Raw genomic sequence first — 15,991 nt, forward strand, 5'->3', positions numbered from 1 at the left:
GGACTGTTACAGATGAACCTGCATACTGGGTTTTGTTGGGTAATATGACCAAGATACAGCCAGAGGTTGGCCATAAGAGACTTCTCCTCTTCAGCTGCCCAAAAAAAGGCTCTTGATCAAAACATAAACAGACCATCCGTATTGAAAGGTAAAAGGAGCCGTCCTCAAAAAAGAAAAATCCCACCTGCTACTGTGGAGGAGTTGTCACTGCTATAATGCCATAATGTTTTATCTAGGGGTCTAAATGCCTGTAGTGCACTGCCAGGTAAATAATTTGCATTTACTGAATATGTACTGACTGAGTACCACTGTTCAAAAGTTGAATAAAGAAACAAACTAAGTTTTGCCTCTTTTTTATTATTAAAACCACTTTGTAACTGATGTGATGTGCTATAATGTAGAATCCATGTCATTTATAGTTTATAAAAGACAAAATGTTTACACAAAATCATGACAGTGTTTACATGATATCACCCACTACTAATATTATTTACTGTATCTTTTGAAAAAAAAATACCACTATTTATACAGCAAAAGACTTAAGAATATTTAACAGGAGCAAGTTTCATTTTCCCTGGTTTTACTACCACACTGTTCAACAAACGCAGCAAACCTTCACCATCTTATCCTGAAGGGTCACCTCTTCAGCCTCACATGGAAGAAGTAATCTGATTGGCATGGTGGTATGTTTGAAGCAGGTCCCTTATGTAGCGCTGGAACCCAGTCACGATGTGTTTCATCCATTTCATAGGCTGGTTTGCTGCAATAATGCCAAATAATTAGAAACTCTATAAATAGAAGATACTTCTGCAAAATCACTCAGTAGGATGTTTGCTCTAATTTGCTATGACCTCAGAGCTCATCGAAAATAAAACTAATAGGCTATAAAGAGTGATATGAACATATCTATAACTTACCGGAATGAAAATGTCTGGAGCACCAACAGATATTTGGAGATGGAAGAGAGCTGGATATCAGCTCGTCTCACAGCTGCTATCCAGGCTAGACGCCTTCGTTTGGTAACATCGATACACGAGCTGCCTCATGTTGCTTCCAGGTTGGGAAAGAATGAAAAGATAAACCCTTCAAGCTTATTCTCTTGCCGGTCGTGCGATCGAACATTGCAGCCGACCACACAGCAAATACGAACCATGGCTGTTGTGTGTGCCTTTGCTCCTTTTTCGCTTGCGCTTTGTTTTGACCCCGAAAATGGCGGATCAGGCCAAAATCCTTTCCACGCCCACCCCCGTGACATCACGCTCCAAAGCCCTATGAGTCGTGAGGATGATCCGTTAACATCCATGTACACGGCAGCAGCACAGAAACTCCTGCCGTGTGTCCGAGCGCTGTGCTGTTACTGCTGCTGAGTGTGAGAAGCTGAACTCAGAGCTCAGGGAAGCACAGTGGAAAGTCCACAGATAACAAACAAGCCGCAGACATGCGACTCGTGCCTCAACTGCACTTTCCAGCTCGGGTCACCTTCATTTCAGGGGCAGCGTGGGACTCTTTGTCCCCGAGCTTGGGCTCGTTTCTCAGCCCGCACGCCCTTGGCCTCATCCTGAACTCTGAACAATTAGCACTAAACGATTTGAGCGAGCCGCTGCAGCCTCGCTCACGCAGGCCATTTTCTGTCTTTGTATCTGCACACAAAGCAAAGCGAAAGACCGACTGTAACCGTGATGATGGAGGCCGTCTCAGCGTCTGTGGTTCAGCTACACAGAGGTGAAATGTCTCTGTGAGCTGCTTACTGTTAAAAATTACTTCTTTATCTGCTTTCTTTGCCCTCCTGGGCAGCCGCCACCTCTCATTTTATATACCAACTGTATGTGTCTCTCGTTAGCAGCCTGAAAACTTTGACTTCAACCAAACCGGCGTGTGAACAAATCAAATCAAATCAAATCAAATCAAATCACTTTTATTGTCACGTCACATGTGCAGGTACACTGGTACAGTACATGTGAGTGAAATTCTTGTGTGCGAGCTTCACAAGCAACAGAGTTGTGCAAAAACACGTCCTGCAGGTACGATGCTGCTGAATGATTCCTGTAGGAACCATGTGAATAACTCAGGATACTCTCACAGTCCTGCTGGAGAGCACCGCAACGACAAAGTTGGGGCACGTATTTGGTCTTAAAACACATTACTTTCAGATATTAGGGGAACAAAAAGTTTGAAGAAAAGTGAAGAAATCAGGAGCTTCTGCAAACATGTTGCTGTAGCTTGATTCCAGCTGTTGGTGGGACTCTTCTTCATCCCGCAGCTGTGGAGGAACACGAGCCCAGACCAGCAGAGACTCTGTGGTTTCCCTTGTACTGTTTCACACTTTACTCCACAGTTTCGTTGTAGTTTCTCCCTCAGTGCAGTTAGCGTGAGTTCTCCTGTTGCAGTTTACCCTGATTGTGGTTTCCTGTCGTTGACTCTCGTTTGTTCCGTGGTTTCCGTCGGCATGTTAATAATCTGTCAGTCACAATATTGACGCAGCTCGACACGTCTGTGGCGATTCGATGACAGCGGGCGTTTCCTGTTTCAGAGCGTTGATGATGTCGCTCAGGGAGGTGTGATTGTGGTGGACGGCGTGGAGCTCTGCCATCACACTGCAGGATATCATGTTAATCTGGGCACGGCGGGATCGAAGCGTCCTCGCGGAGCGGTCAGCTGGAGACGTGAGGAGGGGTCGTCCTCTCGACTCTTCGCTGTGACTCGTTCCTCTGAGTTTCCTGCCGTGTTTTTGGTTTTCTGAGTAAATGAATCTGTTCTTCAGTTGGGACTGCGACCTGTTTGGGGGAAAACAGTGAGAAACCTGATTATTTGTTCTCAGTATTTCATGCTTCATTAGACGCAGCCTGATGGTTTTTCTTTAATCCTGCCAACAAACACTCAAACCAGCCTGGCTGGATTATTTCTGCACGCAGCATCTCATTCTCAGCCTCCCTGTTTTATTTAAATGGAGGCTGTTTTATCCTCGTTTCAGCAGAATGAGCTGCTGGAGCGTGATGCTGTAAATCATCAGCCACTCGTCTCTAATAGAAACCTTAATAACACATTTATTACTATTAGAGGGACAAAAGTTTCTGCTGTAAAACTTCAGAAAACAGAACAAAGCGTCTCAGCGGCGATCTCACACGTCGAGGTCGTGCTCGACCCGTCTGTGGCTGAAAATGGTCCTCATCACAAACAGATTACAGCTGCTGCTTTAAGAGCGATGATAAAAGCAAAGTGGCGCTCCTCGTTTCCTGTGATATGAATCAGACTGTTGGAGTGAAAACACTCGCCATTTACTCTCCGAGCTGCAGCAAAGCTGTGAAAACCAAACTGAAAACCGACACCGGTCACATTCAAAGTAAAAGCTGTGCCGCACTGCTGAAACCAACATATTTCCAAAGGCAGGACTTTTACTTTGACGGTCTCTGTTTCTGGTTACGAGGTTTTGGTGCAGCTCCACCAACCGACCAGTTGAGGAGTGCATGCTTCCCTAGCAACGGTTGCCAGGCAGTCACCTGTGTAACTGAGGCCTCAGATTTTCCGTGGTAACAGTTTCCATGGTGAAGCTGGCGTGCTACAGAGCCGTGCCTTAAACGAAACATCGACGCAAAGAATGTATGTCAAGTTGTTTATAATTAAATTATTTGAAATACTCAATGAGTCATTGCAGCCCTTCTATAATATAATATAATATAATGTAATATAATATTTTTTCAATTAATATAATTTAATACAGTGTTTCCCAACCACTGGGCCACAGGACATAGGTGTGCCGTGAGAAATGATCAGGTGTGCCGTGGAAGATTATCTGGTTCCACCTGATTAGTACTCTAAGGCAGCGGTCCTCAACCTTTTGTACGCCATGGACCGGTTTATGTCCAACAATATTTTCACGGACTGGCCGTAAATACAGCAAAATAAAACCAGTGCTGGTACCAAAGAAAGAAGATTTATTCATAACACAGGGAAAAGACTCAGGGAAACCAAGTTAACGATAAAAAAGATTAAAAAAACAACGATAAAAACCCTGAAAACCAACTCAACTCTCGCAGCCCGGTATCAAACGTACCGCTGCTCTAAGTAATCAGCATGAGTAATGGGCAGAACAATGACATTCTCTTCCACTAGAGGGCAGTACAACTACCTGCTCCAATTCAATGGGTCGCCAATCCGGTTGTTCAGTCTGACGTCACTGGCCGTGTCTGGGCCTAAACTGCGCTGCAGGTCCATATATCAAACGATCACTGTGGCATTACTGAGAGTTGAAAAACTGTCTAAAGTCTTTCATCTTTAATAAAATGATCAGTGTTCTGCTCTACCAGGTGTAACAATTGAGTTTAACATCCAGGCATCCATGAAAATGGAATTTATGACATTTAACGGAGTTAGAAGTTAGCAGGAAGTTAGCTCGCTAGCTTCTATCTAAATACAATATAGCATGTCCTGACTGCGGGGTTTTGGAAAAAAATTCAAACGTACAGCTCTGCTATCACTTCCAACATAAATGAAGACAGAAAACTAAACAGCAGTGACGTTTGTAGGGTTACTGAAGTTTGGCTAGCTGGTATATAATGATGTGCTACGTGACCGCTAGCGACACAGCTATGTTAGCATAATATAAACAAGCTAACTTTTTTTCCACTCGATAAAAGTTAACGTGAGTGTTCTCGGTGGTCAGGAACAAATGTAATCGCATGGCAGGATGCTGTAAATGGACCAAACTTCAGCCAGGAGAACAACTGAGATAATCCATCCACAATACGAGGTTAGTCATTCATATACTGCTGCATGGGCTGTGCTGTAGTTACATCGTAAGGTTTTAAAAACTGAGCTTAAATAAATGATTAGCAGTAATAAAAGCCGAGGGAGGTCAACGGTGATCACTGACTGTTTTTAGGAGCTTTTTGAGATTAAATAGAAGAAAATACAAAACATTAAACATGTTAACAACACAAAAGCCATATTAAACGCAGACTACTTTAGGCCCGGAAGTAGGATTCGTCACGCCATCACTGAACAACCGGATTGCCAGTAAAACAGAAGAAGAAATGACATAATAGTCATGCTGTGAGACGACACAGTGTTTAATATTTGAAAAGAAACAGTAGTCAGTGTGACCTGGTCCTGGAGGAAACGCCGACCCTAATGAAGGCCCGAGCATGAGTCGTGGTCAGAAGGAAGCAAAAAAGGTAAACGGGGGACAAACCGAGCCAGTTCTGCTCTGCCTGGTGTGGGGGGGAAAAATTATCAATATGCTTTGTGTGACATTTTTGTTTGGTGGTGTGCCGTGGCTCCAAAAGGTTGGGAAACACTGCCCTACATTGCCCAAAAACTTAATAATTTATTTTCATTTTAATCATTTCTAAGTCTAAGGAAGTCCACTCCACGCCTCCTAGGTCAGCTCTTCCCACTGGGCAGAGGACCGGGGATAAACCCGGCCACACTGCAGAGGTGATCTCTCTCAGCTGGTCTAGGAACGCCTACGTGCCAGAAGGAGGAGTTGGAGGAAGAGCAGGTGGAGGCTGGGAGGCCTGAGCTTCTGTGGATAGACCCTGAGCTGGATCAGCAGCAGAGGATGGGTGGAATAGATAAACAGACTGATTGGCTGTCAATTCATGCGTGTCACATGATCGGCTGAAAACATCTGAAACCGTTGCCGAGCACAAAACACAAAAGTTAGTTGGTCTGCAAATACAGCACTGTGTGTGTGTGTGTGTGTGTGTGTGTGTGTGTGTGTGTGAGAGAACAGATGTTCCTGCTCGGCCTCATGGGAGCAAGAAGTGTGCAGTCAGCAGGAGAGAGAGCTGCGCAGTAAAAACACACACACACACACACACACCAGGTTCAGTAAACAGCCAGTGATAACGTTTGTTTCTGTCCTGTGACGGCGCCCTCCTGTGGTCATGTGAAAGTCTACCTGCTTGATCAGTTATCGTCATAGAAACCAGGATGGAGGCGCTTCACGTGTCCCTATAAGTCATATCCTCGCCTGTTTAGGTGCAGTGCTGCCACCTAGTGGTGCAGGTGTGGTCCAGCACAGAGTTCGTGGAGCCACCTGTCGTTAAAGATGACTCCGTGTACGAGAGTGAGTTTCCGGCACAGTCAGGAGTTTTCAGGAGTTTTACTCATCTGCCACATGGATCACAGTCATTTGACTTTCAGGCTTTTGTTTTTTTGGTGGGGGGGCAGAAGGACGTGAGTGTGTCAGGATGGAGTAGGGCTGTGTGATATAACGATATATATCGGATAACGATATGAAAACATCTATCGTTTCATATCACGCTATCGTTTGTTTCGTGGTGTCACAAAATAAACTGTTTACGGCAACATTTTTTCATGGTTTTGATGGTCAATGTAGAAACCATCGCGTGGCTCCGCTGTCCACTTGTTTACTTTCCACATAAACCTTTCACAATAAAGCTGAAGATCCTGTTGAGACTTTTCAAAATAAACTGAATCACATGGTGGGCGGTGGTGATAACCTGCAGGTCGCTGTGCATTGATCGATGCTGTGGAAACAGAAAATAAACTGGAGGATCTCTAAAAGCTCAGTGTTGAAGACCTACGAGAGCAAGAAACCTGAGAACCAAAGTCTAATGAAGACGTTATTAAAGGAGCGTCTGAGTGAGCACAGCTGATCGATCAGCTGATTGTTTGTGAGTTTTCAGGAAGCACTGGAGGACCAGGAGCAGCTCTTGTTTTCCTCCCCCACCACTTGTAAATCACCCTCATGTTCTCCATCATTCTCTCGGTCAGAGCGTGAGTGGGCGGACACTGAAATGATCCTCGTGGGGAAAAGAGTCACAGGAAGTAGGACATTGTGTTATTGCACGTGCTCAGTTCCCACAGAGAGAGCAGGTTTGTGATGTCCTGACAGGAAGTGAAAGTGTCACGCTCCACCAGACTCCATTCACAAAACCAGGAATTTAACCTCCAATGAGCACCAAGCTGTCGGAGGCCTCTGACAGTGTGTCACTGGTTTTGCATTTGGCTGTGGTCAGTGTCACAGCTGGTAGCACGAGGTGACACCTGGAACCTGCAGAGGCTGCACAGGTCGTTCAACTCCTCCAGGATGGCACATCAGTACGTGCCATCGTCAGGTTTGCTGTGTCTCCCAGCACAGTCTGAGGAGCACGGAGGAGACTCTAGGAGACGGACGGTTACTGGACTGGGCTATAGAAGGCCTTAACCCATCAGCAGGACCAGTATCTGCTCCTTTTTGCAAAGAGGAAGACCTGCAGCAGGTCACTGGTATGAACATCTCTGACCAAACAATCAGAAACAGACTTCATGAGGGTGGCCTTAGGGCCACATGTCCTGTAGTGGGCCCCACGCTCACTGCCATAAAACACCAGGACCGGCAGGTCCACCGCTGTCGCCCGGCTCTGCAGAGATGAGGGCGGGCTCAGCCTGAGCACATGTGTCAAACCTGGAAGTGTCTGGAGAAGCCGAGGAGAACGCTGCCTCTGTGGCTCGGTGGTGGGTCAGTGATGGTTGGGTATCCAGGGAGGGACACAGACCTCTACAGGCATGTTGCCATGGTGACTTCTGTCCTTTGTAGGAGGGGACAGCTACAAAATAATGTAAACAATGATGCGAGAGACTTACTGCAGACGTCCATGTTTGAAGAGAATGATTCATTTTAGTGTAAACACTCACAGTGAAACTCTCCTCTATGGCCACCACCTCCTCCCCATCCTCAGGAGGTGTAGCACGGCTCCAACTACCAGCCCGACCTTCACCTGCAGCTTCTGTGGAGGTTTCAGCCTATCGGCATCCAGCCAGCGTGCAGCTGTTTGGGGTTTTCATGTGGATCTTTCCGTTGTGTGTGTAATGGCTGTGGGGTGTGGTCGTCACCCTGCTGGGTGGGCGGTGTCGACACTCATGTTTGTGAGGTGATGGAGGGTGCGTGATAACAACCTGAGGGTGAGGCGGTGTAAGATTTTTCACATTTATACTGCAGGTGGAGCTGCCAGGAGGCTGACAGGTCACATCCACAGCACCACTATTTGGACACTTACCACCACTGGGGGGGCACTGCTGCTCTCAGGTGTGCATGTGCTCAGAGAGAGAATAAAGGTACTGAGGCAGCAGGAGTGTGGTTGGAGGAGGTGGAGCAGGTGACGGTGTTTAAAGGAAACATTAGAGAGGAACCGTTAGCGCTCAGAGTGAAATGCGAAAGCTCGGCCTCAGAGCGTCCGATGGCATGCAGTCGCATGGCGAACAACAGGTTTGCATGTCTTTATCAGACCTCGTCTGAAGTGTTTGTGTCTCCTCAGGTGCTCGCTGTGGCTGGTCCAGGATGAGCCTGCTGGGCGTCCGGAGGAGGCTGCTGTTTGCTGCCGTGAAGCCGCCCTGCTCCCTCTGCTGCTCCCTGTGGTTCCTCCTGCTGCTGGGAGCCGGATCGCTGCTGCTGCTCGCCCGCCTGCAGGACCTCACCAAGCCGGTCCTCCAGCAGCGCCCAGGTTAGTTCTCCTCCATGTTTTCTTCGCCTCCTTTCACTCTGCTGCTCGTTACGTCGCCCCCTGCAGGGCGTAGAAACCTGCAGCATACTGTATCTTTGCATGTTCAGCACCACCTCTGAGGTTTTAGGAAGGATAAAGTGCGTTCCAGCCCCCACCTGAGGTCATATGATCGACACAGTGAATCAGCTGAGGTTCCTGTGCAGGTTGTCTAAACTCAGGTCTGCAGATGCAAGTCACAGTTCTGCTCCTCTAAAACAGCCAGCAGGGGTCAGAGGTCACAGAGGAGCATGGAGCAGCAGCTCCTCCTGAGAAGCAAACCCACCAACAAACGTCACGACCTTGTGTCCAGCTTTCAGGCGCATCTCAGGTCGATGCCGTATGTTGATGAGTCATAAAGACGTGAATGAGTGTCTGAAATCTGCTCTTGGAAGCAGGACCAATTCTGTCCAATCACGATCGAGTATTGAGCGCTGTCCCAATCTTGGTGGTGTGATGCTCCCGTGTTCTGTGGGCGGACCCGTCCGCTCAGTGGGACAATTCTTTTTTTTTTTTTTTTTTTTTTTCCTTTTTTTTTTTTACAACAATATGTTTATTGAGTTTTTAGAACACACAAAATACAAGTCAAATAAATCGTATACAGAAATATGAAAGAATATTCATCAAGGAAAAAGGAACGTAAAACAAAGACAAAACAAAACAAAACAAACAAACAAAAACCAAAAAGAAAAAAAACCCTGATGGACTACACAAAATGTCATTCCACCATATCCCTCAGGTTATATCACTTATATCACATTATGTCTCTCCAAATTGTGTGACTCCAGGTTCCCCGGATTCCACCAACACTTGTAAGGTCCACTCCTTCCAGCTATAATATAAAAGGTTTCCAGACAACTTCAAACAGCTCCTTCGTCCCTTTCAGAATATAGGTTATCTTTTCCATAGTCAGAGATGAGTACATGTCCCGTAACCAATGCCCCAGTTTTGCTCTATCAATTTTTCTCCAATACAATGTGATTAGACGTTTGGCATGTAAGAGGCACATTTTTATGAGGGTCCTGATCTCTTTTTGAATTGTAGGAGTTGGTGGATAAAGTCCCAATAAAAATAATTTGGGGTCTGGATTTAGAGTTATATTTACTATACTATTTATTGCTAAGGTTACCTCCCTCCAAAACTTCTGTATCTCCTCACATTCCCATAAGCAATGGAAAAGAATTCACTTTTCTATACCACATTTCGCACATGTATCCGGGATATTATTATCAAATGAATGTAGCTTAACAGGGGTTAGATAAGGTCACATGGACCAGTTAACCTGTAAAAGCTGCAATCTTGTGTTAACAGTTTGAATATGAGCTTCTAAGCACACTGATTTCCACTCTTCTAAAGATATATCTGTTCCTATATCGTTCTTCCATGCGTTCAGCCGGCCAGCAGAGGATTCAGTAGAATTGGAAATAAACATATCGTACAAATATGAGATCTGCCGCTTGGTGTAAGGATAGTCAGAAACTGCTTTTTCTATTAGTGATAGGTCAGGTAGGGCCAAAGTGTTATTTTGTGAGGTTTCCACAAACCTCCCTACTTGTAAATATCTAAAAAAATGTGTTTGAGGTAAGTTAAATTTACCTCTCAGCTGTTCAAATGACATCATTACACCATCACAAAAAAGGTCTTCAATCTTATTCAGCCCAGACCTAGTCCACGTTTGAAATCCTGCATCGATCATACCAGGTTTAAAATGTTTGTTTCCCTGAATCGGACTAAAACGAGATACGGTTTTCCCTACTCCCAAAACATCATGTACTTTGTGCCATACATTGACCATGTTCGAAATAATAGGATTTCCTATGCGTCTTTTAAGAGTTTTAACTGGTGCTGAGTACAAATATGCACTCAAAGGCAGTTCTGAATTGAGTAAGAACGATTCCATGTAAACCCATGCCGGAGGTGGATCAGATGAAAAATAGTACATCATCATGCGCAATTGTGCAGCCCAATAGTACCACTGAAAGTTAGGAGCCTTAAGCCCACCCCTGTCAGATATAGTAGAGTTAACTGAAGCCGATGGCGACGATTTTGCCAAATAAAATTGGTGATAATTTTCTTTAATTTAAGAAAGAGACCTACAGGTACTGGTAGAGGGATTTTCTGAAGTAAGTAGAGGAGTTTAGGGAGTACACTTATCTTCACAATATTAATCCGCCCAATAGTTGATATCGGTAGGTTTGCCCACGTATCTATCGATTCAGTAATACAGGGTGGGCCATTTATATGGATACACCGTAATAAAATGGGAATGGTTGGTGATATTAAAGTCCTGTTTGTGGCACATTAGTATATGTGAGGGGGAAAACTCCTCAAGATGGGTGGTGACCATGGTGGCCATTTAGAAGTCGGCCATCTTGGATACAACTTTTGTTTTTTCAATAGGAAGAGGGCCATGTGACACATCAAACTTATTGGTAAGAAAAACAATGGTGTGCTTGGTTTCAACGTAACTTTATTCTTTCATGAGTTATTTACAAGTTTCTGACCACTTATAAAATATGTTCAGTGTGCTGCCCATTGTGTTGGATTGTCAATGCAACCCTCTTCTCCCACTCTTCACACACTGATAGCAACACCGCAGGAGAAATGCCAGCACAGGCATCCAGTATCCGTAGTTTCAGGTGCTGCACATCTCGTATCTTCACACCATAGACAATTGCCTTCAGATGACCCCAAAGATAAAAGTCTAAGGGGGTCAGATCGGGAGACCTTGGGGGCCATTCAACTGGCCCACGACGACCAATCCACTTTCCAGGAAACTGTTCATCTAGGAATGCTCGGACCTGGCACCCATAATGTGGTGGTGCACCATCTTGCTGGAAAAACTCAGGGAACGTGCCAGCTTCAGTGCATAAAGAGGGAAACACATCATCATGAAGCAATTTCAAATATCCAGTGGCCTTGAGGTTTCCATTGATGAAGAATGGACCCACTATCGTTGTACCCCATATACCACACCAAACCATCACTTTTGTTGTTCCAGCAGTCTTGGAGGGATCCATCCAATGTGGGTTAGTGTCAGACCAATAGAGGTGGTTTTCTTTGTTAACTTCACCATTCACATAAAAGTTTGCCTCATCACTGAACAAAATCTTCTGCGTGAACTGAGGGTCCTGTTCCAATTTTTGTTTTGCCCCTTCTGCAAATTCTGTGCGCCAATCTGGGTCATCCTCGTTGAGATGCTGCAGTAGCTGGAGTTTGTAAGGGTGCCATTTGTGAGTAGCTAACATCCGCCGAAGGGATGTTCGACTAATGCCACTCTCCAGTGACATGCGGCGAGTGCTACGCTGTGGGCTCTTGCTGAATGAAGCTAGGACAGCCACTGATGTTTCTTCATTAGTGACAGTTTTCTTGCGTCCACATTTTGGGGGGGGGGTAGGGTTAGGCCCTCTTCCTATTCATGCTGCTATTCATACTATCATTATATTAATGCTGCTATCCTGTATATATCGTACTTACTATTGTTTGAGTACTTATGATTGTTTTATTGTACATTTTATATTTTACATTTATATTTATTATTGCATTTTGCACCAAGGGAGTGGCACTCCAATTTCGTTGTACCCTGTACAATGACAATAAAGGCTATTCTAATTCTATTGGAAAAAAAAAAAAAAGTTGTATCCAAGATGGCCGACTTCTAAATGGCCACCATGGTCACCACCCATCTTGAGGAGTTTGCCCCCTCACATATACTAATGTGCCACAAACAGGACTTTAATATCACCAACCATTCCCATGTTATTACGGTGTATCCATATAAATGGCCCACCCTGTAGATTGAACAGTAGGGTCGTAGTTAACCTGAGCTATCTTGTTAACATCTGGTACTATACGAATTCCCAAGTAAGTCAAACATTCCGATTGTTTGAATGTCTGAGGCGAGCTGAGATAATTAACTCGCTCCGTTTCATTCAGCAACATTAAAGAGGATTTCGAGTTGTTTACTTTGTATCCAGAAAAGCGTCCAAAGGAGCTAATCATGTTTAATAAAGTTGGAATTGATCTTTCTAGTTGTTTTAAAAAGAGCACAACATCGTCAGCATTAAGTGGTATCCGGTTTTCTTGGTTGCCCAATTTAATACCAGTAATGTCTACGTGCTCCCTAACAGCCATGACAAATGGTTCTATGGCCATCGTGAAGAGAAGTGGCGATAGAGGACACCCTTGACGGGTTCCCCGAGAGATACTAAAGGCGAGGGAGATATTATTATTATTATTATTATTATTATTATTAGTGAGAATTTCAGCAGTGGGCTGAAGAAGTTTTACCCATTTACAAAACTTATTACCACATCCAAATCGAGCCAATACATCAAATAAGTAAGGCCATTCAACTCTGTCGAAGGCCTTTTTGGCATTTAGCGACAGAACTGCAGTATCACAAGCATCTCTGTTTTCGTAGAGGACATTTATCAATCTCCTCACATTGTGAGAGCCTTGTCTTCCTTTAACAAAACCATTCTGATCTGTATTAATCACTACTGGGAGACATTCCTCCAATCGCAGGGCCAATATCTTGCAAAGAATTTTCATGTTCGCATTCAGTAAAGAAATTGGCCGATAGGACTGACAAGCATCTCTGGATTTTTCAGGTTTAGCAGTGGGACAAATTAAAAGTCCATGATGGAGGCACTAGCCAATCACAGAACAGGACAGGGTTTCACTTTCATCACACTCTCCTGACCTCTGACCTCATTTCCTCTGAGAGCTGCTGCTCGCTGCGTGTTTCCTGTGTACGCTCAGAAATCTCAGCTCATCAGCAGCCACGTCACGCTCGGTCGCCGTTCTTCGTCATTCTGATGCTCGTCTTCATCGTACCTACATGCACCGAGCTGCTGGCCTCTGATTGGCTGATCGGGTATTTAATGAGCAGTTGAACTGGTGTTACCTGACTGTGTGACTTTGTATGCTCTGTGGCCTCTGGACGTGAGGTCACAGGCAGCTGATGACACGCTTTGCTGCGTTACAGCGTCACACACACACCTCCTTCAGAGACCAGCCTGTGATTGGTTCAGTCTCTGAAACACGTACTTCATTACAAAAGTTACTTTGTTAGAGTAATGCATTACTTCAGTCTGCTCCTTCTCAGCGAGGCTAGCTCAGTGCTAGCATGCTGTCTGCACAGAAAACATGGTGCTGTAGGAGAGTTACCTCTGAGAGTAGTGTAGTACTGTGGTACTGTAGTACTGTAGTGTGAAATAAAGGTACCATACAGAGTACGTGCTCATGAAGAGTCAGCATCATGACCAGAGGCAGCAGTGCAGATTATTTTACTGTGTGGTGGGCGGAGCTTCAGACACTGTGCGACGTTTATAAAAGCGTGAGTATAAAAAACATTCGTCTACATTTTTAAATGACGCAGAGCGCCGATGCCGCGCATGCTGCTCCATCAGGCTCATCTCAGGTTTCAGCACCGACCTTCACTGCTCCCATTTTCCGATAACGTCTATCTGCAGGAGGCAGGCGGTGACACTTGTGCTGAGGTGACGGCGGAGATCAATGAGTCGCCCGCCTGACGCATCGATCAGATCATGAGGCGAGCGGCTGATTTCCTGAGGGGGCGGGCAAATGTTGCGCTCGCTTCTCAGCTGTTGCAGATTTGCTGCTGAGCTTCAAGCCTCGTCTGTTTTTGCCAAACACATATACCTGTTGAGTCTGTTTCTACCTGTGCTGTCATGAACTTTGACCTTTAACTGAGGCCCGTAGAGTCTGAGATGGAGCTCCTGGGTGACGTCAGGTGACTGTGCTGTCCTGACTGCTCTTACTAACTGATATTAAAGACGTCTCTGCGCTCTTTGGTCTAATTCATGCTTTTAACGTGACACTCAGGTTGTTCTTGTCTCTTTAAACTGGTTGTTTGATGGTTGTCTGATGGTTTTCCTGACACTGGGAGTTCAGTGGTTCTGTGAGCAGAGGAAGCTCTCTGTCTGCTGTTTGCTGCTGGCCGTCTGATTTGAGATTAATTAGTTTATCCTCTGATCCTCTTCTCTGAGATATTCTGTCATCATGAGCTCTGATTGGACGCCTGAGGCTCACATTACCATGTGTGTGTTACTGTAACAGACCTGAGTGTTAAAGATGATTTCACCTCATCTTCATGCAGCAACAGCCGTGGCGCTCAGAGTGGCGAGCGTGCACCTGAGCAGTAAACCACAAACGTGTCAGCAGAGTCCAAACAGACGAGTGCGAGTCCATCAGTGCAGCCGGTCTGCGTGCTGATGGACGGTCTGGGCTGCGGGAGTGAAGGATGGACGTCCTCGGGACATGAACATAAGATCATAAAAAAACTGAAATATCACCTCCAGAGCGCCGTGAGTGCACGCCACGTCAGCACAGGTGCCGCTGACTGTGTGTGTGTGTGTGTGTGTGTGTGTGTGTGTGTGCACGAGTGTGATTCTGAGTATTGCGAGTGTATCAGCTGAGTTTGGATCAGTCTCATGTCCTCGTGTCCAAAATAAACTCTCGCTGTCCTCGATGTTGCTCTCATGAATGATCAGATATCAGCGATCGATCGGCTGCATCACTGCTGTGGAGCTGTGATGTCATAAATTAAGTTGTGTTATGGTCGCTGCCTGAGAGCAGACATGGTGAACCTCCTGCAGCTCGCAGTCAGAGCTTTAAATGCTTCTTTTCTTGAGGTGAGCTCGTCCTATCATCTGCCGGGTCCCTGTGAGAGCTGCTGAGAGTCAGCTTCCTGTTTGTCCTCATGCAGTCTGAAGGTTTGTGACACGCGTGTGCGCGGCCTATTTCAGTCCAAACAGAAGCATGTGGCAGCACGCCCGGCCTCGTTTCTGCACTCCACTTTAATTAATGTTCTCCGGGGGGGCGGGGTCAGAGCTTCAGCAATGGCACTCAGCCTGTTTCTGAATGACTCAAGTGATCCCTCGCCACCTCTGATCAGCGGAGCTTACATTCTGCTTTTCTCACCGAGCTCACCTGAGCCCGCCTGAGTCCACCCATGCTGCACTGAGGAGGACTGAATATTTCAGTCAGGCTTGAGCTCGTGACTGGAGCGTTTGTGTTCCGACGTGTCTCTGCTGCTGTCAGCTGCGACAGCACAAACAGTCCAAGAGTCTCTTCAGCGATGAAGTGGCGGCGACTCGACCGTGAAGCCAGCACGGACAACGGTGGAGGCTTTTCTGGACTGCAGTCCGAGCTTTAAACCACGTCAAATATAAACCAGGAGGAAACTGAAGCAAAGTATTACAAACGTTTGGCAGCGAGTCCACAAAATTTGCAGTATGTTCATAAATGACCTCCAGCTTCCTGATGTGCGCAGGACTTCAGCCTGAACACGTGAGAGTATCAGGAAACGTCATCTGTGAATTGCTGTCTTTGTGCTGCACAGCCTCACACCTGACTCTCATGTTCTGCTGTCCAGACAAATACTTTGTGCTTTTAAAGGATGAAAGTTGCGAGCAGAGGCCACTGGAGGCGCCGGACGAGGTGATGGAGGAGGCGCTGGAGGAGCGAACGGTTTGAGTCGT

At 45.8% G+C, this 15,991-nt stretch overlaps 1 protein-coding gene across 3 annotated transcripts in view; it reads left to right on the plus strand.

The window, feature by feature from the left end:
• Positions 1–15,991, plus strand: part of LOC100692764 (carbohydrate sulfotransferase 8) — a 45,459-nt gene that overhangs the window by 7,574 nt on the left and 21,894 nt on the right. For all 3 annotated transcript variants that reach the window (XM_019360947.2, XM_019360949.2, XM_019360948.2), the window contains exon 2: positions 8,262–8,447. In XM_019360947.2, the coding sequence (XP_019216492.1) occupies positions 8,285–8,447 (163 nt within the window). In that variant the 5' untranslated portion in view covers positions 8,262–8,284. The remainder of the gene's footprint in view (positions 1–8,261; positions 8,448–15,991) is intronic.

This window comes from Oreochromis niloticus, linkage group LG7 (assembly GCF_001858045.2).
Source record: "Oreochromis niloticus isolate F11D_XX linkage group LG7, O_niloticus_UMD_NMBU, whole genome shotgun sequence".
NCBI lineage: Eukaryota > Metazoa > Chordata > Actinopteri > Cichliformes > Cichlidae > Oreochromis > Oreochromis niloticus.